The sequence below is a fragment of the Marmota flaviventris genome, chromosome 10 (assembly GCF_047511675.1).
Source record: "Marmota flaviventris isolate mMarFla1 chromosome 10, mMarFla1.hap1, whole genome shotgun sequence".
Lineage (NCBI taxonomy): Eukaryota > Metazoa > Chordata > Mammalia > Rodentia > Sciuridae > Marmota > Marmota flaviventris.
The window spans coordinates 808,272-834,036 of record NC_092507.1 but is presented as its reverse complement, the minus strand read 5'-3'; the positions used below and the strand labels follow the sequence as shown (position 1 = coordinate 834,036).

Genomic DNA, 25,765 nt, shown 5'->3' with positions numbered 1-25,765 from the left:
TTGGTGCTGGAGGACACCCAGTAAGCTTCTTCAAGAAAGAGCGCACAGACCTGGGCTCATTTAACAGCCCTTTGCAGAATTAATAATCCTGCCACGTGCAAAGGATTTGTCTAAGCATTGTGCAGGAATAAGAGATCCCTGCCCCTAGAAGATGGACAATAGGGCACCACACTAAAAAGACGGAGAGAAGTAATTTACAAAATAATGTACACCATGGAGGGACTTAAGCCAGAACCCAGGTAGGGCTCCAAGAGGACAGATGGTGCAAAGGCCCTGAGGCAGGGCTCCACTGGCAAGTCCAAGGGGAAGCAACGCCAGGCCGTGGCGGCCTGCTGTGAGGACCAGGGAGGTTGGCAGATGGAGGCCGGCAGGGTCAGATCAGGCAAAGCCCATCAGGTCATGGCCTGGAGTCTACATGTATGTTATCTTACCTTTAATCAGCCTTGTTGAGATTAAATCTATGTACAACAAAATAACTAATTTTAAGTATGCAATTTGGGGGGTTCTGCAGGACTAGGGAACCTCCACCATAACCCTGATGTTCCCGGTTTCCATAACCCGAAAAAGTCACCCCCTGCTGAGTGTGGTGGCCTGGCCTATGATCCTAGACCAGGAGGCTGAGGCAGGAGGATACAAGTTCAAGTCCACCTGGGGAACTTAGTGAGACCCTGTCTCAAAACAAAGTAAGAAAGGCTGGGGTGTGGCTCCGGGTGGAGGATTCGCCTAGCACGTGTGAGGCTTTGGGTTCAAACCCCCACGTAGGAAAAAACCACAATAGAATGTTGACCTGCCACGTAGCCATCACCCAACTTCATGATCCTCAACATTTTATCACTTAAGAAAAGTTGGGCTGGGGTGTGGCTCAGGTGGAGCACTGGGCCCGGGGTGGAGCACTCACCTAGCCTGCGTGAGCCCTGGGCTCCAGTCCTGGGCAGTCCTAAGTGACGGCTGGCCTGCCCTCTGTCACCACCGATTCGCCTTTCCTGAAATACACAAATGGAATCATAAGACACGACGTCAGGTGGGCAGCCTTGCAAGCGGCCTCTGGGCCTCTGCGGCCTGTTTCCCTACTGTGCTCTGTGCCCAGCAGCTTGTGACCACACGCCAGGAGTAGTGGGGAATCGCAAGTCCTCCTGCCCAGACTCGGGTCTCGCAGCGGTGCTCCCGTCTGGCTCCCGTGACGATGTCTGCTGCCTTTCGTGAGCTGAGAGGCTCAGGGAGCAGGGAGCTGAGCAAAGCCTTGGCCAGAGGGACCAGGCCCCCAGGCCCCAGATGACCAGGAACTGATCCCACCGTCCACCCTCGAGTCTCCAGCTGGCATTTGACTGCAGAGCCAGGGAGATAAGAAGCGGGGCTTGAATGGCTGAGGCCCCACGTCTGCAGGACTCCTGCTACCGCCATGGGTCACGGGCATCATGATCTGTGTCGACTTCATCTGTGGAGAGTGGTGACTTGGATCACAGCCCGTGACTACCTTGGGGCTGCCGCATGCTGGGAATTTCCTGTGCCAAGGTGCAGGTCAAGATGGCCCAGTTGCTAGGGTGATGCCTGGCCTGGGGAGGCTCCGAGCAAAGGCGCAGAGCTATCTCGGTCTGGACCCTGAGCTCAAGCACCGACTTTCAGGAATAGAGAATTCTGAGCATAACAAGATGACCTTGATGCCTCGAAAGATTCACTGCGACCTTCAAGTCTGTCGGCTCTGCTGAAACTTTCCCAAAACAACCCATGTAATTCGATGATAAGACCTATATGATAAACGTGCTGAGCCAGCTCCAGGTTCCTCCATCAGAGGACATTGTCCCCCCGTCCCAACTTTCTTCTCCTATGTGTTTGTCTTTTCTCAATCCCCCATCGCCCCTCAGTGGTTTCTGGATTGATGACTTAAAGGCTTGTAAGATACTTCATGGTGGGAGGGTACTCCACCACGGAGCCACATTCTCAGTCCTTTCTATGTTTTGGGTTTTTAAAAAATATCTTATTTATATTTTAGTTTTCGGTAGACACAACATCTTTGTTTGTTTGTGGTGCTGAGGATCGAGCCCGGGCCGCACGCACGCCAGGCAAGCGCGCTACCGCTTGAGCCACATCCCCAGCCCCCCTTTCTATGTTTTATGTTGGGACAGGGTCTCTCTAAGCTGCTGACGGTCTTTCTAAATTGCTGCATCTGGCCTTGAGCTTGTGATCCGCCTGCCCCAGTTTCCAGGCATGTGCCACCCACCGCACCCAGAAGAGTGTTGTGTTTTTTGTTTTGGGGTTTTTTTTTTTTTTTTGAGATGAGGTCTCACTTTGTTGCCCTTCAACTCCTGGGATGAAGCCATCCCCCTCCCTCAGCCTCCAGTAGCTGGAAAGCACAGGCGTGCGCCACCACGCCCAGGTAGCACGATACTCCTGAGAATCAACCACAAGCACCTTGTTGTGTCCCCAGGAGCGTGGGCTTGTTCCTGAGTTGTGCCCTCCCTGTTGACGGACATTTGGGCTGTGTCCAGTTTTGGCTCCTGCTGCTTTGAACTTTCAGACGCAAGTCTTTGGGTCGTCATGTCGTCATTCTTTTCAATAAAGGGGTGCGTCCAGTATGACCGGGGTTCAGGGGCGCGTGTGCTTCACTCTGTAAGAAATGGCCACTCGGCTTCCCAAAGTGGGCCTGCCTGTTTGCACGCCAACAGCACCCAGAGACCTTCGGCTGCCCGCCCCTCAGCCCAGTGCACACTGTGCGTCTCCGGTTGCTGGCCACTCCACGGCTGCACAGTGGCGCCTCTCGGTGGGCTTCATGTGCCCTACCCCAGGGACCAAAACGCTAGGCACGTTTGGATGAGCTGGCTTGATCCAGTGGTCTCTGATCAAGTCTTTTGCTAATTTTAGAAAATGAGGATGCTGACCCTTCTGTTGCTGTGAGTTATTTATATTTTTCAGACACCAGTCTTTGGCTGCATGTGTTTTGTAAGGATCTTCAGTGGCCAGCGGTTTTCCGGCTCCTTCTCCCAGCAGCGTCTTCTGAAGAGCCAGGGCTTTTAGTCGTGCTGAAATGACCCGTGTTACCAGTCCTTGCTTCCGTTTCCTTCCCCTGAGCCGCGGTCTGGAGCTTCCCGGGGGTCATGTGCGGGCTCCCGTCCTCCGTGTCCACCTCCTAGGACGGCATCCTGGGCTCTCAGGTGTCCTGCCCTCCGAATGTTCTGTTCCGGTTTTCAGTTGTCTCAGGCGGAGGGAAACCTTGCTCCTTCTCAGGCAGAGGTCGAAACGTACCCTTATTCGCTTAATTATGGATTTTGCGGTGCCATGTGCATGCGGGGCGAGCGCTCTACCGCTGAGGTCCACCCCAGGCTATCTTCATTTTTCAAAATAGCTTTTTAAAATTACGGCTTTATCACTAATACTTGGCACCACACAAAAACTGCCTTTGCTCTTTAGAACGTTCTTCCTGGGCATGGACATTTAGGTCGCCAGGCTCTTTGTCTTGTTTTTGGCTCGGTGTCCCCAGGTTGTGCCCCTGACTTCCAGCCCCCCTGGCGTCTGCGGGCATGTTCCGTTGCTCTGTGTGAACCTGCCTCTTCCCTCTGCGCGTCTCCGAGTCTCTCTCCATTTCTCATCTCTGTCGACCTAATTATTACATGTCTTGGTGTGATTTTTTCCTGACTCTGCTTGAGGTTTGCTGTGGTTTACAGTTTCCTGTGATTGGTGAGTTTATAGTTTCCATCAAGTTTGAAAGGTTTCTAGGCACACCGTGGGGGTCTCACCACCCAAGGGCCTTGCAAAGACAAAGGAGTCAAAGAACAAGTCTTCATTCAGGCCCAGTGCACATGCCCTGAGGCAGAAGGGTCATCTGAGCTGCAGTCAGAGGCCACCCTGGGCCATGCAGCAGGACCCACTCTCAAAACAACTGCAACAAAAAATTTCAACAAATTCAATTTAAACACCCAATTGGCTTTTACCAACAATTCGTGAATCGGACTTCCTTCCATCTCCAGATTGACAAAAGGTGCTTCTGTGGGCATGGTAGCAGAGTTGGTAAAATCCAGCAGTGGTGGGAACAGGGTTGACAAGGGGTGGCTTCAGCTCTTCTCCCTGTGAGGACTAAAGCCGAGGGGCTTCCCTGTCGTCCCTGCTAAAACCCGCCTGTCTGGGGATCGTCTGTCTTCTGTCTCTCCTGATTTCTTGGAGGTTCAGATAAACAGCCTAGTTTGGCCAGGAAGACAAACAGGTGTATTCTTATTGCCCCTGGTAGATACAATACGGTGCTGATGGTGCTGCATCCTGATTTCCTCACTTAGGTATGTTCTGGAGGCCACTCTACAGCTGGACACAGAAGGAGACCTGCCAGGGGCCAGCTCCCTGTGGGTGGCTGTGTTCAGTCTCTGACTGTCCTTCCCCTCCCCGTGGAGTGTGTCCATCATCCATACTGGGACCAGAGAAGCAGAGCCGTAAGAACTCCATAACTGGGGCGGGCGGGGGTAGCCCAAGTGTAACTCCTCTTAGGAAAACCGTCACCGGGCTGATAGGGTGGGCTGATAGGGTGGCCCGATCCGGCCCTGGAGCGCGGAATTCTGAGAGGAAAACAGACCCAGCACCTCCCGCGGTTGCAGACTCTCAGGATGTCCAGCCCAGGGTTAGCAGGGGACTTCCCAGGCCTCCCGCGGCCTCGGGCACCAGCTGCGAAGGGGCAGGTCCCACTCATCCTGGCCCAGCGCGGCCGCGGAGCCTGGTGAAAGGGATCCGCAGCGCACACCGTGCAGCCCCCGAGCGCCGGGCAGGTGCGGGCAGGTGCGGGCAGGTGCGGGCAGGTGCGCGCGGTGCAGCCGCGAGTCCTGCGCGAGGGCCGAGCCCGCCGTCCGCAAGCGCCACCGCTTCTCACGTCGTCGGTCCTTCCCACCGCGAGCTGGGCGGACCGCGCCTGCGCGGGGCTGTGTGCGCGTTCCCATGGAGCCGCAAGCGTCGCAGCCGAGGGCCACCGAGAGGGCCAGCGGGCCACCGCCGGGTTGGGCCGCTGACGAGGGCTTGTCGCCGGACAGGGCCGAGCAGGCCTTGGGGAGGTGGGTGCCGCGGGGCTGGCGTCTGTATCTCCCAAACCCTCGGGGCCGCGGACTCTCGGACGCCTTCTTTGGAAGGGCATCTTGGAGCAGGGCCCCTGCTGGGCACCGCTGGGTCCTTGTAAGAGAGAGATCTGGACACAGCCCTGCCCGCGCAGGGAAGGCCCTTAGCACCAGGGGCTGGAGGAGCCCCCGGCCAGGAGAGGGGCCTGCAGCAGGCCCACCCGGGTAGTGCCCTGAAGAGCATCAGAGTCCATAGGTGCACTCCCAGGACAGCCCCCTAGCCAAAGGGCCTAGCAGGCTGGACCGTGACTTTGTGCCCTGTCCTCTGAACCTGAGAGTCCAGGCCAGGGCAGTGAGGTTGCTGACCCAAGTGGGTGGTGTCCCCAGGTCACCAGGGTGGGCCCAGGGTACTCACAGAGTCCTTTAAAGCAGAAGAGAACCAGAATCCCCGCAGCCGGCCACTTGGGCTCTGACCGTGACAGGATGGGGCCTGGGGCGCGGGAGTGAGGGCGCTGTAGAAGGTGGGAGAGGGAGCAGGGGGCTCTGTGCAGGGTCTCCAGAAGAAATGCGGCTCACTGCCCCAGAGCAGCCCAGCGTGGGAGGACCACCCTCCGCCCTGAGGCTGAAGAGTGCAGGTCCAGGATTCTCAGCCTGCAGTGTCCTGGGGACTGGAGGACAGAAGTGTGGTCCTGGGCGGCAGCCACACCAGGTCAGGAGAAGAGTGAGGACCCATCCTGTCTGAACGTACCTGGTTTGCCTTCAGACACCATGGAAGAGCCAGGTGCACAGGGAGCCAGGGCCCAGGGGCTGGGCTCCAAATATGGGGTTTGTGGGGAGAACGTGCAGGAAAGACCAGCTAGGGTGGTCAGGGGCAGCCACGCTTACGCACGTCTTGGCAGTGGTAACCAACAGGGCTGAATCCCCACACGGGACCTCAGGGAGCCCAGTGAGGTCATCTCAGATGTCTGGCCTCCAGAACTGGGGTCACCCCAGAGTGGGGTCACTTGTTGTGGAAGCAGAGCACCCAAGCCCTTCAACCTCGTCACAGGCGCCGGTTGCCTCTCAGACCCCCGTAGCGTGACCCCCCACAGCTCTGTGTCCGGGCCAGCACCAGAGAGTGTCAGGCTTGCGCTCCCCCGGCTCCCCCGGTGCGTCTGTCTCTGCAAACCCCACCCATCCATGTCCTGCTTGAGAGTCCGTCTTGGTGCTACAGAGTGCCGCCCCCTGCTCCTCATCAACCCTGTCCTTGTCCTGTCTCCAGTAGGTGCTAAGTCAGGGACAGGTCCCTCACTGTCCTCCTGCGTGTGCTCTCCCTCCCTCTCTCCTGGTGGGACTTTGGAGGGGTTAGGGAAGATGGAGCAAATTGGGAAAGAATTGGTACCTTGGAAACATGAGTCTCCTGAACCTGCATTTACCATTTAGACTTTCTTCTGTTTTCATGTTTTCTTTATGGGAAATTTCAGAGTCGAGAGAACAGGAAGAGAGGCTGGGGCTGGGGCTCAGAGGTAGCGCGCTCACCTAGCATGCGTGGGGCCCTGGGTTCGATCCTCAGCACCACATAAATATAAAAAGATATTATGTCCACCTATAACTAAAGAGAGAGAGAGAGAGCGAGAGAGAGAGAACAGGAAGAAAGCTAATGAGCCACAGGCCCGCAGCCACCCTGCACCAGCAGCTACCCAGCCTGGGCCCCTGCTGGTCCAGAACGGGACTGCGGAGGTGTCCCGGCTCACCGCGAGCTTTGGTGTGCACCCCCAGGTAGATGAAGGTGGCCTTTACCAATAACCATAAAATCATCATCGATTCCCACAGTCCTTTCTTTTTCTCCTCCTCCTCCTCCTCCTCCTCCTCCTCCTTCTTTACCCAGGGGTGCTTTACCACTGAGCTACATCCCTTAAGCCACCAGAGTGGGGTCACTTTGAGACAGGGTCTGGCCTTGAACTTGCAGTCCTCCTGCCTCAGCCTCCCAGGTGGCTGACATCACAAGTGTGCTCCTCGCCCGGCTTCAGTGGTGGTTTCTTAATGAAATCCAACTTGTGCTGTTTTCAGGGATGGTCACAGGGCATGCCGCTCTGTTGGCTTGAGCTGGCAGGGTCCCCACAGTGGGGAGGCCCACTGATCTGCAGTGGCCCCTCCCCTCTCCCCCTGGGACCTTTGTTTGTTGAAGGAACTGGGCCATTGGCCCCACTGACTTTTAGGGGTCGGCTTCATGTCCCCGCTGGGTTCTGCCGTTTGTCTCAGCAGTCCCACGCGTCTGCTGTTGTGTTTATTCTTAAGGGCTTCATTCTTTCCGCTGTGGTTGTAAATGGAAAGACGCTCGGTTCTCGTCACGGAGGCGTCTCCGCAACGTGAGCGAGCTCCCGCATTACCTTGCGCCCCAGATGCTTCTCCTCCTGCGCCCTTGGACCTTCTCGTTGGGGACCCAGCGCCTCCTTGTTGGGTTCTTGGTCTTCCTCCTCTCTTCCTCCCTGGCCCTGGGTGCACTGGGCAGGTGCACTGAGCAGCGCCTGGCCCCTGGTTCCCAGTCCTGAAGCTTCAGTGTCTGTGGCTGGGCCTGCGGCTTATGGAGGGCTCCCTGAACGGGCAGGCTGACAGTTGGTGAGTCGAGGAGCACGAGGTGGTGTCCTCGATGAACAATTAAACCGAGCCGGTCAACCTGTCACAGAAACACGCAACACTTTTTGTGGTGAGAACATTTGAAATTTACTCTCTCGGCAATTTTTAAATGTACAAATATTGATTGTTTTCACCACAATGGAACTAAAAATACGTGTCTCCTGTCTCACTCCCTTTGTCTGATCTACGGAACTTTTATTCTTCCCCTCTCCTTACTGTGGTTAGCTTCCATATATCAGCAAGAACATTCCACCTTTGGTTTCTTGGGACTGGCTTATTTCACTTAGCACGATGTTCTCCATTTCCAGCCATTTACCAGCGAATGCCATAATTCCATTTTTCATCATGGCTGAGTAATATTCCACTGTGTGTATTCACCCCATTTGCTTTATCCACCCATCTGTTGAAGGGCGCCTAGGTTGGTTCCAGAGCTTTGCGATTATGAATTGAGCTGCTGTAAACCTGATGTGGCTGTGTTACTGTAGTTTGCTGATTTTAAGTCCTTTGGGTATAAGCTGAGGAGTATGATACCTGGGTCAAGTGGTGGTTCCATTCCCAGTTTTCTGAGGAATCTCCATACTGCTCTCCAGAGTGGTTGCACCAGTTTGCAGCCCAAGCACCCTCACCAGCACCTTCACCAGCACCCTTACCAGAACACTCACCAGCACCTTCACCAGCACCCTCACCAATACCCTCACCAGCACCCTCACCAGAACACTCACCAGTATCCTCACCAGAACCTTCACCAGCACCCTCACCAATATCCTCACCAGCACCATCACCAGCACCATCACCAGCACCCTCACCAGCATCCTCACCAGCACCCTCACCTGCACCGTCACCAACATCATCACCAGCACCTTCACCAGCACACTCACCAATACCCTCACTAGCACCCTCACCACCACCCTCACCAGCACCCTCACCAGCACCCTCACCAGCACCCTCACCTGCACCCTCACCAACATCCTCACCAGCACCCTCACCAACACCCTCACCAGCACCCTCACCAACATCCTCACAACACACTAACCAACATCATCACCAGCACCTTCATGAGCACCCTCACCAACATCATCACCTGCACCCTAATCAGCACCCTCAATAACACCTTCACAAGCACCCTCACCACCACCCTCACCAGCACCCTCATCAACATCCTCTCCAGCACCCTCACCAGCAACCTCACCAACACACTCACCAACACCCTCACCAACATCCTCACAACACACTAACCAACATCATCACCAGCACCTTCATGAGCACCCTCACCAACATCATCACCTGCACCCTAATCAGCACCCTCAATAACACCTTCACAAGCACCCTCACCACCACCCTCACCAGCACCCTCATCAACATCCTCTCCAGCACCCTCACCAGCAACCTCACCAACACACTCACCAACACCCTCACCAACATCCTCACCAGCACCCTCACCAGCACACTCACCAACACACTCACCAGCACCCTCACCAACACCCTCACCAGCACCCTCACCAACACCCTCACCAACATCCTCACCAGCACCCTCACCAGCACACTCACCAACACACTCACCAGCACCCTCACCAACATCATCACCATCACCCTCACCAGCACCCTCACCAACATCATCACCATCACCCTCACCAGCACCTTCACCAACACCCTCACCAACATCATCACCAGCACCCTAATCAGCACCCTCACCAACATCATCACCTGCACCCTCACCAACAACATCACCAGCACCCTCACCAGCACCCTTACCAACAGCCTCACCAGCACCCTCACCATCACCCTAACCAATACCCTCACCAGCACCCTCACCAGCACTCTCACCAGCACCCTCATTAACAACCTCACCCGCACCCTCACCAGCACTTGGCCACCTGTGTTCTTGATGACCTCCATTCTGCTGGAGTGCGATGGCACCTTGGGGTGGTTTTAATGTGCATCTCTAGTGGCCATGATGGTGAGCATCTTTTCTTGTTGGTTGACGTTCGTATTGTGAGGTTCATTTCTAACACAAGTTCACGACTTTTTTAAGTATGAAAGGGATGTTGGATTTTATGGATCCTTCTTTCTTGCTTACTGGGTGGATGGTGTGACCCCCTGGGGTCTGCTGGTTGGTGCCCGTGTGCTCAGGGGCCCCTCATGGCCATGCCTGCTGTCCTGCCGGGATCTGCTGGGCACGTGGCCCTGTCACTGAGCAGCGGGGGATGGGGGCGGCTGGCTGCTTACTGCCGCCACGGCTTGTGCCCAGAGTATTGTGTGCTGGGTGCCTCTGTCCGCTCCCTGCTCATGGCCACCGCGGTGTGCCTCTTTCTGAGCTTTAAAGCGCAGGCAGTGCCTCTGGAGAGCAGGGAATTAGACTTTCGAGATTTTTTTTTTTTTTTTTTAGAGAGAGAGAGAGAGAATTTTTAATATTTATTTTTCAGTTTTCGGCAGAGACAACATCTTTGTTTGTATGTGGTGCTGAGGATCGAACCCAGCGCCCCGCGCATGCCAGGCGAGCGCGCTACCGCTTGAGCCACATCCCCAGCCCTGAGACTGTTTTTGAAAACAGCGTTTCTTACCACTTCAGTGTGCTGGCTGGTGCACTGGCAGCCTCTGTACCAAAGGTGGCCCTTCCAAGCTCTCCTGAGAGCCACAGAGTGACCCTTGGTTCTCCAGCCGCTTCTCCTGTGCCCGAGCCCTGCACAGGTGCTGGCCCAGGTCTCCCCACCCCCGGGGCCTTCACACTCGTCCTTCCACTTCCCAGTTTGCGGGTCCTTGTAGATTCGTGTGTGGAAACAGGAATCTGCACCGTTTCAGAGGATTAGAGTGGGGTGAGAATTGAGAGCCAGGAGGGCGCGCCTCTGTGCCTGGACGCTCAGAGTATACGTATGCTGCGGTCCACTGTGCGTCCAGCGAGGCAGTCGGGTAGCCGCACCAAGGTCCTGAGACAGAGCTGAACAGGTGTGGCCACTTACAAGTGTCTTCTGACATCCCCGGAGAGCACAGAGCAGTGGGCAAGTCTGTCCTTCCACGTGGGGAGAATGTGGTGGGTGTTTTATGGGCACTTAGAATCCTACCCTTTGGGACTTTAATGCAAAGTGTTTTTTGCAGTTTAAATCACTGGCATTGATTCATTCATAATGTAACCGGGAAACATCCTGAGCCATTGAACATATTCTTAGCGGCTGGTTCTGAAGCAGTGGCTGAATTAAACAACAGAAACCCAGTTCCCAGCTCTGGGCATCTCCCACACGGACACCTGTGCTCACTGCCCGGACTCACCCCCGGGGTCAGGGAGAGACTGTCCTCACACGGGACGTCTGTGCCCACACACTGACACAAGCACTCACCACGCACTCTTTCCATGTTGACCATGGTGTGAGCAGAACCGGACGATGGGCGTTAGAACAAGCACGTATTTGTGGTTGGACAGAGAGTAAATGAAGTCGTACCTCAGACTTGACTTTCACAAGAAATGACGAGGTACTAAAGAGCATCTATGTCTAACACTGTTTCTTGAGTGGAAAATCTTTGATCAACGGATGTAAAATTCCATACCAAGAGTGTCCACAGGCGTCCTCCTAGAATCCCCAGACGAGGAGGGCGTGATCAGTGTTCTCGAGGTCTTTAAGCCCCTGAACCTTGGCAGAGTGTGTGTGTGTGTGTGAGTGTGTGTGAGTGTGTGTGAGTGTGTTCTAGTGAGATAGCATGAGCTTAGCATGATAAAGACACATAAGTCTTTTGTGTGTGGTGCTGAGAAGGGACCCCGGAGGCTCGACCCCTGAGCTCATCTCCAGCTCCTTCTGGTTCTGACTTTGAGACAGGGTCTTGTTAAGTTGCTGATGGCCTTGAACTTGCAGTCCTCCTGCCTCAGCCTCCACGCAGCTAGGTCCCAGGCGTGGCCACCACAGCTGGCAGACACAGAGGTCAGAAACGTCTGATCGGGTCCATTTTGACAACGGCATACATCTGTGCAGCCAGGCAGAGGGTGGCCCCAGACCCCGCAAGTTCCCTGGCCGTCCATCCTGGCACGCGGAAGCCACCCTACGGATTCAGTCCCCTGCCCGAGCTTGCTGCTCTGGGCTTCAGCGTACTCCTGTGTCCACTTCACCACTTTGCAGAGGCCCTCGAGAGAGAGCCCTGGGCGCGCCTGACGGCCAGCACCGCCCCTTCTGTTGCTCCCAGAGGTGCCCCAAGCTGTCCTTCCCTCCTCCTGTCCAGCATCTGGGCTCTTTCCAGTCTGGAGCTATGAGAGGGAGCGTGACCCTCCGTGAACGCCCTCGGGCAGTTTCTCAGCCGTCCTTAGGATGGGGGGGGAGGCCTGTTGTTAGGGTCTTTCACAAGAAATTCCCGCCAGTCACACTCACGGCTGCAGATGGCTCCGAGTCCTTGCCAGAGCTTGTGCCACCTATGGTGTGACTCCCGGCCACCTCGGGGACACACAGTGCTAGGGCTTTAGTTTTCGTCCCGTGACTCTGGGTGTCACACCACGTGTCCGTGCTCGTTGGCCATTTCTGTGTCTTCTCGTGTCACACGGCTCTACACCTTCTGTCTGTCTAAGCTGGAATCTGGTCTTTGAGTTATTGATGTGCAGGAACTCTTTACATATTCTGGATACAAGACCTTTGTCAGATATTTGTGCTACAAGTATTTTTTCCCTAATTGGTGACTTATCTATTCTCTTTCTTAATGTCTTTTTAAGGAAAGTTATTGATTATTATAAAGTCCATTTTTTAAGATCTTGGGTCCTGTTGATCTGTATTTTGTGATAACTTTCTTGCAGCCGATCTCTACCTCTCGACATGGAGAGAGCCACTAGCCTGGTCTCTGGAGAGGAGTTTGCAGACAGCATCCTGCCCATGGAGGATGGTAAAGGAGGCCCGGGAAAAACACGCGACGCGCCTCACGGCTGCCCCTCGGCTCCCTGGACTCCCGCGAGACCGTGCCCACTGAATCCACATGTTTCCCAACCCGGGAGCTCGTCCTGCTGTCTTCAGCTGAGGCTCTGACAGTGCAGACCACAGTCTCCAGTCCTGGCGTCACTATTGAGAAACTGATGCCATTTTTAGCCCCATCCTTTGAATGTGACCTATTTTTATTTTCTTTTCCTGGACGCATTTAGATTCTCTTTTTAAATTTTCTGATGATCTGAAATCTTCCTGAGATGTCCTTGATTTGGACCTCGCTGCCCAGGCAGCTGTCACAGTCTGCACAGGTGGCTCCTGCCCGCAGCACCCTGTCCCTGAGCGTCCCCCTCTGGTCGGTGTGTCCTTCTCTCGCCCTCCTTGTGGTGGTGGGTGCACTTGTGCCTTTCAAAGTCCTTTCTCAGTCTCTGTGACAGAGACCTAGCGGAGCGTGGAGAGGGACCCCTGGTTCCATTGGCCTGGTCAGCTGGAAGTCCACAGTGACTCACACCAGGAGCCTCAAAGTCCTTGTCTGAAAACCAGCTACAAGACATTCTTAAAAAGTCTGGAAACCCAAGGGGCTCCCAAACTCCATATTTACTGTGCTAAGAAGTTAAGTTGAAAGTAATTCCACACTCATTCGCTTATCCACACTCATTCGCTTATCCACACTCATTCGCTTATCCACACTCATTCACTTATCGCCCATAGCAGGAATAAACTGTTGTAAACGGTGTGGTCTGGGTCAGTGGAGGACACTGCACCTGCCTGTCCCGTGGCCTCCAGCCACGTCACTGCAGGCACAGGACATTGTGCTGAGACAACCGACAGACCCCCAGGGCTCCCTGGGCCACACTTTGAGAACTACGCTTGCTCATCCAGTTTAAGCTGGTTTTGCTGTCCTCGGCTTCCTACTGGGGGTTGAACCCAGGGGTGCCAAGTCCTTAGGGCCTCACCAAGTCACTGAGGCTGGCTGTGAACTTGTGATCCTCCTGCCTCAGCCTCCCAAGTCCCTGAGATCTCAGGCGGGGCCGCTGCGCCCGGCTGCTGTTGGCTGTCTAACTCTGACCTCGATTTCCAGGAAGACACCCGGAACTGGAGTTGGAGGTGGAGTCTCTCCCCGAGGGCCCCGGGAGCGTGGCTGCCGCGGGAGACTGCGGGTGATTCCCGGGGGGCGTTCCTGCAGTGGAGCGGGGAGGGCGGGCAGGCGCAGGTCTGCGGGGTGGCACCGGGCAGGGGGCAACCCCGCTGCCCTCCTCCTGGATTCAAGCTCAGCGAGAGAAGAATGCGCTGCCACCGCCGGTGCTGGAGAGGACAGGAGTGCGGCCCCCGGGGGAGACAGGACCCAGGAGACGGAGCTGCGCCGGCACCTGGACCTGCTGGACAGGATGCAGGAGGAGAAAGGCCTCTTCCTCCAGAAGACCAGGTGAGCTGCTGGCCGCGGCCCAGCTGGCCTCCCCGCGGTCACCCGGGCCCTGCATCGTCCGTTTCTCTTACTGAACTATTTGACGGCAGACTGCTGACCGTGCCACCTGGCTGCTCTCTAAAGAGCACTCTTCTTCATGCCCGCCACCCACGAGGCCCCCAGGGAGACTGGTCCAGCCTAGCATCATGCCAGGGTACCTCCTGCTGCTGTTTCCCAATTCTCCTCTAAATGTCCCTTCAGCCATCCTTGGGGTTCTCTTTTGTTGCCAAAGTCACGTGACAGGAGCCAGTGTGTGGTCAGGCCCCCAGGACCACTCCAGCCAGTGTTCTGAAATGGCCAGCTGCAGTGCCAACTGCTCATGACTCAGGGACGCTTGGGCTGTGGGTGACCTTGGCCGCAGAGCCAGTCCCTTGGCAGAATGTTGAGAACGTGGATGACAAGGCCCTGTCCTGTCACTGGACAGAGGACCTAGGAAAGGCGCTACCCCAGCCCCCAGCCGGGCGAGGCTGCAGCTTCAGAGCCACCACCCAGTTCTCGTTGGGCGTTTCAGAGAAGAGCTGCGGGCCTGTCGCCAGAGGGTGGACCTCCTCAGCAAACAGCAGGAGACCGTGGCCGCCGAGATGGCCAGGGAGAGGGCGGCCAACAACATGTAGGTGGGATGCGGCCGGTAGGCCGGGGCCAGGCACGACCATGCTGCCAGGGCGGTCCAGGGCCCTCACGGCCCCCCGACCCAGATTCCAGTGGCAGCCAGTGTCCACATGGGCCCGACTTGACCACTGACCACTCACTCAGGCCCGTCCCCACACAGCAGGGCCGCTGGTCAGTGCCGCTCAGGCTCCTCCCCCAGGCAGGGCCCCCAGCATGTCACCACGAGGAAGACACCTGCTCACCGCCCCAGTGGGTGGTGCCCGGGGAGAGCGGCAGCCCAGGAGGGAGGAGGCCGAGGGGGGACTCGGGGCCCCCGGGTGCTCTGAGGGCCCGCAGCTTCCCAAGAGAACAGGAGAGGCCACAGGGTGGGCGCCCCCCCCAGGCCCGAGCTGACCAGTTCAGACAGACTGACTCCCGAAAACGCGAGGCCCCTGGTGCTGACCTGTGCCGTCCCCCGTGGCGGTGCTCCAGGGCCGCCGTGGGCCGTCTCCAGGCCACGTCCAGACGCCTGCACACAGAGCTGCAGAAGGAGCAGGACCTGCAGTCGAGGATCGCGGCCATGCTGGGGGAGACCGAGTAAGCGGGCAGCGCCCGGGGCCGGGGCGGAGGGCGGGCCCCAGGACCAGGTGCCCACCGGCGGGCAGCGTGTTAAAGGGGCAGCTGAGAGGAGACAGTGCACACTCTTCTCCGGTTGTTTGCCGGGTGAGAAGCTGTGAATTGGTTGTTTCCTTTTCCTGTTTCCGGGTCTTTGAGCTTCCACGGAAGCCGTTAAAAAGCACCTCCAAAGTCCAGGTGTGGTGGCCACGCCTGTGAGCCCCGTGGCCCTGGAGGCTGAGGCCGGAGGACCGTGAGTTCACGGCCAGCCTCAGCAAAGGCGAGGCGCTCAGCAACTCAGTGAGACCCTGTCTCTGAATAGAACACAGAACAGGCTGGGGGTGGCCCAGTGGCCCAGGGCCCTGCGCCCCATCCCAGTGGCCCTCACACACAAAGTGCCTCCACGATTCTCCAGAGGCCCTGCGGGGAGCAAGCTGCGGCCTTGAGACCCCCAGTGGCGCTTGGTGGCCGAGCCTGGACAGCTGAGGCAGAAAGGCTCTTGGGGGACGGAAGCCGGTCACTAACTGCACCAGGAAGCCTCCTGGGCACAGCCGGGGGGCCGGATGGTGGCTGTGCTGTGACACTCCCGGGACAAGTGGGGCTCTCCAGCCTCAAGGGCAGCAGGCACAGGGAGAGCCAGGGCTCCCTTGGGTGCCCCTTGCTGCAAGAGAGGCAGCTCCGGCTCTTGCTGCACCCACACTGGCCCCTGGGCCTGGACGTCCAGCCCCTGGCCTGCCCTGCCGTGTCTAGTCACCATCCACGCTGGTGTCCGCGGCCCCCGGGAAGTGCAGAGCCGCCCGGGACGTGGCCGCGGGAACCAGCGGGCGAGGGCTGGGGGGAGTGGGTCCCAGCACTCCTGCCTCTCCCTCCACAGACCCCAGCGAACTGTCCTCCTGGGGCTGCTGTGGTGCTCGGAGGGCGGGTTTCTGACCCGCCGTCCCTCACGTGTGGGTCAGCTTCCGACCCAGGACCCTCTTCCCAGTGTGCGCACCTCCCCCGGCCACCACCCCGATGAGTGATGGGGCCTCAGGGGGCTCCCCTCTGCTTCCGTCCTAGGGACCCCAAGGTCTGCTAGCTGCCAAACCCCTTCTGCCCACCAACCGAGACACCGAGCCCCTCCCTACAGGGCCACTGCGGTGCCTTTGGGGGACCCTGTGCCACTACGCAGGGCACGTCCCCACACATGGCAGGCCTCTGTGCTCTTCACATCAGACACAGGGTCGCCAAGGGACTGTGGGCATCTTGGCTCCCACGTCCATGTTCCCCCAGCAGCTGCCCAGCGCACGCTGCCCAGGCTGCAGCCGCCTCTCCCAGCCTCTCCCCAGCCTCTCCCCAGCCTCTCCTCAGCCTCTCCCCAGCCTCTCCTCAGCCTCTCCCAGCCTCTCCCCAGCCTCTCCCCAGCCTCTCCCAGCCTCTCCTCAGCCTCTCCCAGCCTCTCCTCAGCCTCTCCCCAGCCTCTCCTCAGCCTCTCCTCAGCCTCTCCTCAGCCTCTCCCAGCCTCTCCTCAGCCTCTCCCCGCCTCTCCCCTGCCTCTCCTCAGCCTCTCCTCAGCCTCTCCCCAGCCTCTCCTCAGCCTCTCCCAGCCTCTCCTCAGCCTCTCCCCAGCCTCTCCTCAGCCTCTCCCAGCCTCTCCTCAGCCTCTCCCCAGCCTCTCCCAGCCTCTCCCAGCCTCTCCCCAGCCTCTCCCCAGCCTCTCCTCAGCCTCTCCCCAGCCTCTCCCAGCCTCTCCTCAGCCTCTCCCCAGCCTCTCCCCAGCCTCTCCCCTGCCTCTCCCCAGCCTCTCCCCAGCCTCTCCCAGCCTCTCCCAGCCCCTCCCCAGCCTCTCCTGCCACCCTCTCCCCAGCCTCTCCCCAGCCTCTCCTGCCAACCTCTCCCAGCCTCTCCTGCCAGTCCTGGATCTGTCCCCACATGTGGCACCTGTTGCTCTGAGATGCCAGTGCCGTCCCTGTCACTGCGGTGACGTGGGCTCTGGCCACCACCGGGACAGAGAAGACAAGCCTTCATGACACCTTCAAGGGTCATGAGGACTGCTTAGCTCAGATGGCCACCACCCCTCAGTTCCAAGGCAGGACACTGTCCTCGTCTGTCCTCGAGCCCCTGGCTGTGTGGGAGCTGACCAGCCGAGAGCTGGGCCTCGTCCATGGGCCTCCGCCAGGAAGGGTGAGGGTGGTACTGCTGGACTGCTGCTGACCCTGAGAGGTCATCCCCTGGGACGACGCACTGGGTGAGGTGAAGACCCCTCAGGTGGGTGTCTCCTGCTGCTTCTCACCAGCAGTGGTGGCCTGCCATTGTCCTGGGGCTGGACAAACTGACCGGGCTGCGGATTTCAGCTGAAGACCAGTGATGTGGACCACAGGGCGTCTGAACGTGGTGGAGCCCTGGGTGCGGGCCAGGGACCTCGGCGAGGGCGAGCACCTTCCCACGGATGGGGCACTGCCCCGTGCCCTGGCCTCGGGCCCACCCACCCACCGCGGCTGGAGCTCACCACCGCAGCGTAGGTCTGGGGCCTGGAGGGCCACGTCGTGGCTGGTGAACAGAAGCCCTCAGCCGGGCCGAGCTGCCCGGGGCGCCTCCCTGGCCGGACAGCCTGGGCAAGCGTGGCAGGTGACCACTGGCACCCAGTGAAGAGCTCTGGCAGAGCTTTAGGGACAAGAAGTGGCTTCTGAAGAGATGCAGAGCTGCCCAGGGAGCCAGCTCCGTCCTGCAGGGCACTCGGCTCCGAGCACCCGGCCGACGCCCTCGCGCGCGATGGCGGGAGGAGCTGGCCCGGGAGGGCAGAGCAGGACCAGCGTCGTCCAGCAGGGAGGCTCTGCTGTCACCGTCACTGGTGCTCAGGGGTCTGCGGCTCACCTGCGCTGACCCTGTCCCCACACCTGGGCCTAGGAGAGTCACTGTGGTCTGGAAGTTGAGCCCAGGTGAGGAACCAGCGGGGTTCTGTGAGGTGGTCAGCGTCCTTCTGGAAGGGCTCATGGCAGCCTTGTCCCTTTGTCCCCTCCTGCGAGGACGCCCGGACAGCACAGCCAAGAGGACAGGTCCTTGCTGAAAGGAAAGTGACCACAAGACTCGGAGTGACCAAGAGATCCTTACTGCAGCAGAACAACAGGGCGGGGGGGCCCGGCAGGAGGGAGCTTTTACAGCCCAAATCTAATGGGGCCTCTGGTGCGAGGGGGGCTGAGCGCTCAGCCTTGAGCGGGGGCTTGGGCGTTTGGGCTTGAAGCAAACAGGGGATAAAGAGCCAGACAGAGGGTCGGCGTGGCCAGGTCGCCCTGCAGACAGCTTACTCAGCCTGTCCTGCACCTGACACTTACCAGACCCTGTCCTCCTGCACTTGACCCTGGACCCCCGCCTCCAGGACTGCGCGCTGCGAGGGGGGCTGGTTGTAGATCACCAGCCTCCGCCTCTGCCACGGCTGCACGGGCCCCCACCCAAGTCCTCCACAGAACAGGACGCGGCACCGTCCAGAGCTGCCGGCAGCACAAGTCCTCAGCTTGGAGTCGCGTGGCCCAGCCACAGAGCCACAGGGCAGTGGGGACGGCCTCAGGGGCAGTCAGCAACACTCCAGTCCCAGAGTTGAAGGGACCCATCATTAAAAAGCCAGCGACTGTTTCAAATTTCCCAGCAAAGAGCACACCAGGCCCAAGTGTCGAATGGAGTGGTTGTCACACGCGTCCTGCGTGGCCCTGTGCGACATGGCAGGTGTGGGCCGGCCGGAAATAGAAGGCTGAAAAAGTAGAATTGAAAATAAAGAGGCGGGGGCTGGGCTCAGCGGTGAGCGCTGGCCTCGCACGGGCGGGACCCGGGCTCATCCTTAGCACCACATAGAAGTAAAGGTCTTGTGTCCACCTGTAACTAAAAAATATTTTAAAAAGAACTAAAACAGGCTCTGGGTAAGAGCTGAGTTGGTGGAGTGCTTACCTCGCATGCACAAGGCCCTGGTTCGAAAAAAATTTTAAAAACAAACAACAAGAAATGCATTGAAAGCAGGGGGTTTAGGGTGGAAGAGCCCCATGGGTCCGACCCTAACACAGGGAGAAGCCGGCGAAGGCTTTATTTGTAGTGAAACACACCAAAGGGTCTTTTTGGGAGGAGGGTCCTTCGAGGCCAGGCTGTGGGAAGCCGGCCTGACTGGGGACCCTCACTTGGTGGTGCCTCCTCCGCCAGCAGCTGGTCTCTCGAGGCTACCTGGGCGCCCTAGTATCGCTTTCCACCTCCAGGGAGGTGTGTTTGAACCTGTCTGAGCCAATAGATTCCACGTGCCACAGGGTTCTCCTTGAGCAGGGCGTTTGCAAGGCAAGGAAGCAGTCTCAGAGGTCGGGCTGACACCGCGCGTTCAGATGGGCCCACAATTCATCCCCAGCTCCCAACAAGTGGTATCGCTTTGCTACTAAAGCCACGAAGGCAGTGCAAGAAAGGAAACGCACACCCGACCGTCCCCCAGGAAACACGGGCGGGCAGGTGAAGCAAGAAGGAAACGGGCCACGTGCTGCACACGTCACCACTCTGATGACCAAACACGTCTGGGCATGGCGGTCTTCAGCGTGAGCACCTTGCAGGGGACAGGGACCAGGCCCCCGTCCAGCTTGCACCCTGTGATTTCCCTGGGAGATGTTAGGCTGACTGCAGGCCCACGGGCCACGCCTGCGATCCCGGCCACTGGGGGGCTGCGGCAGGATGGCAAGCTCAAGGCCAGGGTGGGCCACGCATCAAGGCCCCGTCTCAAAATCAAAATACCAAGGCGTGAGGGGGTGGCTCAGTGATAGAGCACCCTGGGTTCCGTCCCCAGCACTGTGGGGGGATGTGAGGCTGATTTCATTCGAGGGCGCCACAGCACGGGGACCCGCCACAGGTCTTGTGATGGAGAGAATGGCCTCAACTCCATGGCGACGATTCTGTTTTAAAACACTCTGAGCCGCCAGGCTCAGAGGTGCACATCTGTGATCCTAGCTCCTCAGAAGGCTCATGCAGGAGGATCTCAAGTTCAAGGCCAGCCTGGGCAACTTAGCAAGGCGCTGTCTCATAATACAATGAAAAGGGCTGGGGGGGGGGGGTGGTCAGTGGAGCCGCCTGGGTTCCATCCCCAGCACAGAGCAGTAAAAAGGCTCAGAAGGGGATTTTCTTAAAATGGTTAAGAGTATCTACCAAGCACTTCCCGCACCCACCACGTGGGGTGCGCTCGAGGATGAAGCAGAGCGGGGGCTGAAACCTGTGGGTGCAGACAGAGCCCAGTGCCGGGCAGAGCTAATGGGGAGTCCCAGGGCAGCTGTCCAGGTGTGTGGGCTCTGGTGGGTAGGAACTCACTGCTGCTCACCAGGGCAGGGCCCTGAGGCCTAGGAAGCACGGTTCTCAGCCTCTACCCTCCCCTGCTTGCACCCCCATCCCACCCGAGCTGAGCTAGAAGCTCAAGGGGCATCGTGTGTGAGAGGCCACACTATCCAATGGTGGACAGAACTGCCCAAGGTCAGAGGCTGGACAAGTCGGTGATTTTCATAAGGTTGGAGGCAGAACAGGGGGACCTCAGTCTCCAGCTGAGGTCGGGCCCAGAGGGTTCCTAGAGGCAGGAGCCACGGTTGTCCTTGACAGTGTCCAGCACTGGAGTGCTGGTCGAGGCCGTGCCAGAACCCAGGCCTCCCGCGGGTCCCAGCGCCAGCAGGTCTCGGCCTCCTGTAAACCGTGGTGTTGTTTGCAAGGGACGCCTTGTGGCACATTGAGATCCAGAAGGGGCGGCTCCAGGCCCTCCGAAAGTCCCACCACGAGGAGGCAGAGGCCAGGGGGAGGAGTCTCCAGGTGCACGAGGCCCAGCAGCTCTTCAAGGAGAAGGAAGCCTTGGAGAAGGCGGACAAGAACCAGCAGCTGAGGGTCCGGTGAGCCGCCCCAGCCCCCGCCCCAGAGTGCCTGCCTGGCTCCTGCCCACCCCTCTGCCCTCTGCACCAGGGCTTGCCAAGTTCCTCTCACTGCCAACCTCTCTGTGTCTGTTCCCCTGGCCCGGCCCAGGCTCCCTGCCCCTGAAATGCTCCCAGCACTGAGACCTGCGGGCCGTTCCTCCTGCCCACTTCCTCCTCCTCCTCAGCCAGGTTGCTCTCTGCATCCCCAACCAGTGCTCCTGCCCAGTCCCTGGAACAGTCACCGGGTCTCCTGCTCAGCCACCTACCAGACTGTCCCCAGGGATTCAGGGCAGTTGGATCTCCTCCCTCCCCAACCTGGAAGCAGGCCTCTCCTCTGGAGCCCCAAGCCCCAGCCTCCTCTGCACATCTGGCCTCCACCTTTGTCCAGCTGCCAGGCCAGGACCGGGGTCCTCCTGACCCCTACCACTCCCACCACGCCCAGCTGGTGGCCAGATCTGCTCCTTCCTGTGGACCCAGGGTCCTGCCGCCTCCATCTCCGGTGTCCCCCCCATCTCTTCCTCCCCTGCGACAGCATTGCTGCTGGTCCCTTCCCCCCCACACCCCTGCCCACCCTGAGCCAGACCCTGCTGTTGCAGGGCTCCTTGAACCAGAGCCCCCCATAGCATCTCACTTAACACCCATCGCCTGCGGTGCCAGCCTGCCCGGTGCCCCCCTCCCAGCCTGGCCAGAGCTGTGTGGGGCGGCACAGAGCGCAGGGACTGGGCAGGCCGCTCCCACAGTGACTCAAGTCCCGAGGGCTGAACGCTTGGCCCACGATTTTGCAGGAAGTCCTTGCAAGTGCAGAAGGGGCTGGGACTTCGACACCAGACGCTGGTGGAAGAGGCCCAGAGGAACCACAAGGTGGCCGTGAAGTTCCTGAAGGCCTCCCTGGGACGGTGCGTCCCCACCCCCAGGACCGTCCTGTGGGCACCCCGCGGCGTCTGAGCAGCTCCTTGGTCCTCCCGTCACCACCTAATCACCCAAACCGCAGAGCTGCCCGCTCCCGCAGCGCCGTGGCCATGTGGGCTGGTGTCACCACAAGTGCCCCTGTCACAAGCCCACCTTCCTCCAGAGTCCGGGAGCGGGAGCGCGGGGAGGAGTCGGAGACCCGCGAGCACCTGAGGCAGCGCATGGATGCGGTGCTGGCCCTGAAGAACAGCATCGCCGCCAGCCGGGTAGGCGTGGTCCTGGGCGTGGTCCTGGGCGTGGTCCTGGGCATAGGCGAGGCCCTGGGCTGGTCCTGGGTGTGGGCGTGGTCCTGGGCGTGGTCCTGGGCAAAGGCGAGGCCCTGGGTATGGGCGTGGTCCTGGGCAGGGCGTGGTCCTGGGCGTGGGCGAGGTCCTGGGCCTCAGGGCGCTCTCTTTCCAGGAGACACTGCGCAGGGTCCAGGCCTGGGGCCGGGCCCGGGCGGCGCTGACCGAGCGGAAGGCCAAGGCAGAGAAGGAGGCCATCCTGGCCCAGGGCGGGGACGCCTTCAGGCACCTGGTCCACCAGCAACGGCGCCAGCACCTGGAGGCCCAGAGGAGGTGAGGGCAGGAGGGTGGGCAGGTGACAGCAAAGCCCACTCCTGCTCCAGGGCAGGCGGGCACAGGAGGGGGAGAGGGCCACGGCCCTCACCCCAGCCAGTCTGCGGTTCCTGCCAAGACCCCCTCTGCACCTTCCCCCTGCCTGCCCCTGGCCCCCAGGTGCAGGGGGTCTCCAGGGAGCCTGGGCCCTGCACTCTTCACCTTCCCAGAAGCAGGCGAGGAGGTGGGCCTGTGCCCACCACTGGCTGGGACCCTCCATTCCTGCCGCCCACATGGCATCTGTGGGGGGCCTGGGCCGTGTCCCTCCTCCTGAGTGCTGCTGGGACTCGCCCTCCACACCCTGCCCGGGCTTGGCTCTGCTCTCCCCAGGGCGAGCTGGTGCTGCCTGCTGTCCTGCCATGGGCTCCTGGACTGGCCTCTGAGGAGGGCTGCTCACTTGCACACACGGCCCCAGGGACTTCCCTGCAAAGGTCTTTCTCAGGCCTCGGCCTCCTCCTCGCTCTCCTCCCGCCCTGCTGGCCTCCCGCCCTCTCTTGGACTGTGTCAGGGAGCGAGGTGTCGTGGAGCCTGGCTGTGACCTATTCAGTCCCGCACTCACCACTGGGCCTTTGTCATGGCCCCTGCCTGCCTAGGCCTGGTTCTTGGGCAGCGCCTGGCAGGAGCAGCAGAGAGGAGGAGTGATGTCCTCAGGCCTGGCACTGCCCTGCTCTGTGCCCAGCAGATAGCCTGGGAACCTGGACAGGGCAGCTTGTGAGGACCAGGCCTATCGTGGGGACTGCCAGAGGGGCCAGCAGGACAGAGCCGGACAGGCAGGGGAGGCAGGGCTGGCGTTCAAGTCCTGGGTCTCCAGCGTGGCAGCCCTCTGGGGCCCCATCATCCCTCCCCAAAGAGGCCAGCGGTTCACTGAGACCGGGATGTTTGACCTCAGAGCCCTGCTGGGCTGGACCTGAGCCTCTGGGAGGCGGCCAGCAAGGCCAAGCTGAGCCACACTGGGCCCGAGTGGCCCCCGGATCCTGTCTGAGAAGCCGCTCCAACAGGACCTTCCAGGAGGGGCAGGAGCTCCGGAAGCAGGAGATCGTCGGTCGGATTGTGAAAGAGGTGGCCCAGGAGGACAGCCGGAAGAAGAAGCAGCGGCTCCCGGCCAGAGCCCCCCGGGGACGCACTCTTCGAGACAGGACCTGGAGCTACATCGCCCACGTCTGCACCGGGGAGACGGCTGTGGCCTCCAGCTACCCGCTGGTGAGGGGACGCTGCTGCTATCAGGCGGCTGCAGTGGAAGGGCCCGGGCCAGGTGCGGAGGAGGACATGGAGGGCCCAGGGACACAGCCTCTGCATGCCCAGTGGGATGGACTCCCTCTGAGCTCTGCCAGGGCCCTTGCCACCCTCGGCAGACCTGCTGCACCCAAGTGTAAGCGGGGTCTGGCCCAAGGGCAGCCCACCACGTTTCCACCCACTGCCAGGGACAGGCTTCTGCCCGCCTGCCACACCCAGGCCTGCGTGGTGCCAGGGGCAGGGAGGTAACCCTTTGGGCCTCTGAGCCCACGAGGCCTCTGTGGCCCGGCTGTGCCCTGCCTTTCCCCTGGGGCCGGGCTCCCAGCCAGCGGGCAGGGCCTCTGCCACTGCCCCTCCCTGCTCTTCCCTGCACGTTCTCCTCTGTCCTGCGAGGCCTCCGGCCTCCCCTCAGCACCCCAACTCCCCCGCTCCTCAACTGGGCCTGCAGCAGGTCCCCCAGGAGGAGCCCCTGCCAGCACCGCAGAGCAGTGGGGGGGGGCCGGTGCCGGTCCCAGACATCCATCCATCCCAGCGCCTTGCCATGAAAGGGAGTCTCTTGAGGACTCTGCTGAGCACTGCAGAAAAGTGGAGTGTAAAAAGGCCAAAGCTGCATTTTAGGTGGAAAGCGGAGCCATGCGGCTTCTCCAGGCAGAGGAGGGGCTGCGAAGGCTGGGCTTCCTGCGGGCTTCCCGCAACCTGTCTTCCTCCTGCTGCTGCAGTCCTGACTTGAGTGTATCTTGCTGCATCCTGCCTACAGGAGGTCAAGGCTGCAGCGCACCCTGAGCCCTCCTGGCTCCTGAAAGCTGACTCCAGTGAGTCTGTGCAGGGGGTCGCTGGGGCCACCAGTGGAGAGCAGGAAACGCTGGCTGAACCCGAGATCCCCGGGCTCTGGAGGGAAGACTACATGCCATACCAGGTAACGGCTCTCCTCTCCTCGGCAGGGCCTTGCGGGACTCTCCCTGGCCCTCGTCCCTGGCTCTGAGGACTCTCCTTGCTGCCCCTGTCCATCTCTGGCTCCTTCCTCTGCCCACCACTGCCCAGTGCCACCCTCCTTCAAACCTCAAGGTTCCCTCCTCCTCCCCAGGGGAGCCAGCATGGACACAATGGTCCCATTCTCCACTGAGTCTAGCTGCCTGTCCCTGGGGCCTCAGAGGTCAGCCCTGCACTGCTGCCTGTGGCCGGGAGGGGAAGGGCTGGAAGGCAGAGGGACGGCCCTGCATCGCCGCTCTCTGTCGGGAAGCGTTTCTAGAGGAAGGCTGAGTGCAGATGACCACGACCCCTCGGGAAGCCCCACCCAGAGTGCTGGACCTCGGGATCGCAAGGCATGTCCCCAGCTTGTGGTGGCCGCCGTGTGCTCCGTCCCTTGGGGAGGGGCTGCCCACCGCCCGGCTCCTGTTGATGTGGGCTCCCTCCGTCAGGGCAAGGCCGTGACTGGCTCTGGCAAAGCCTGACTGGTGGGAAGCAGCAAGACGGGCCTGGCTGGCCGTGCCACTGGACCCAGAGGCAGAGGGGGGGCAGGTGGGTGCCAGGCAGGTACCAGGTGGCTTCCCACCATGGCGGTCAGGCCTGGGCTGTCCCATGAGCTGACTGAGCCGAGGACCCGAGCAGATTCCTCTCCAGGAGGAACAGAACCAGCCTGGGGCCATCTTGGACTCTGGCTCTGCTGCTGATGTGCGAGAGGTTGTCCTGGCCCGACTTTGCCCTGGAGAACTCTCCCTGCAGAACTTTCCAAAAACCCCCTCTCATCCTGACTCAGCAAGTTACAAGACCCCTCCTCTCCATCTCTCCTGGGGGTCCCCTGCGTCCTGCGAGCTGTCTTCCTCCTCCCACTTTTCTCTCTGGGAAGCACCGATCCCCGAAGTGGGCCTTCCTCAGCAGCTGGGCTCAGCCC

At 59.9% G+C, this 25,765-nt stretch overlaps 1 protein-coding gene across 1 annotated transcript in view; it reads left to right on the top strand.

Annotated features, from left to right (window-relative positions):
- Positions 1–12,424: 12,424 nt before the first annotated feature.
- Positions 12,425–25,765, top strand: part of Cfap74 (cilia and flagella associated protein 74) — a 33,270-nt gene continuing 19,929 nt past the window's right edge. The window contains exons 1-11 of the mRNA XM_071618536.1: positions 12,425–12,491; positions 13,608–13,686; positions 13,797–13,952; positions 14,503–14,601; positions 15,072–15,176; positions 20,882–21,055; positions 21,862–21,972; positions 22,149–22,251; positions 22,445–22,602; positions 23,640–23,841; positions 24,632–24,790. Of these exons, the coding sequence (XP_071474637.1) occupies positions 12,425–12,491; positions 13,608–13,686; positions 13,797–13,952; positions 14,503–14,601; positions 15,072–15,176; positions 20,882–21,055; positions 21,862–21,972; positions 22,149–22,251; positions 22,445–22,602; positions 23,640–23,841; positions 24,632–24,790 (1,413 nt within the window). The remainder of the gene's footprint in view (positions 12,492–13,607; positions 13,687–13,796; positions 13,953–14,502; positions 14,602–15,071; positions 15,177–20,881; positions 21,056–21,861; positions 21,973–22,148; positions 22,252–22,444; positions 22,603–23,639; positions 23,842–24,631; positions 24,791–25,765) is intronic.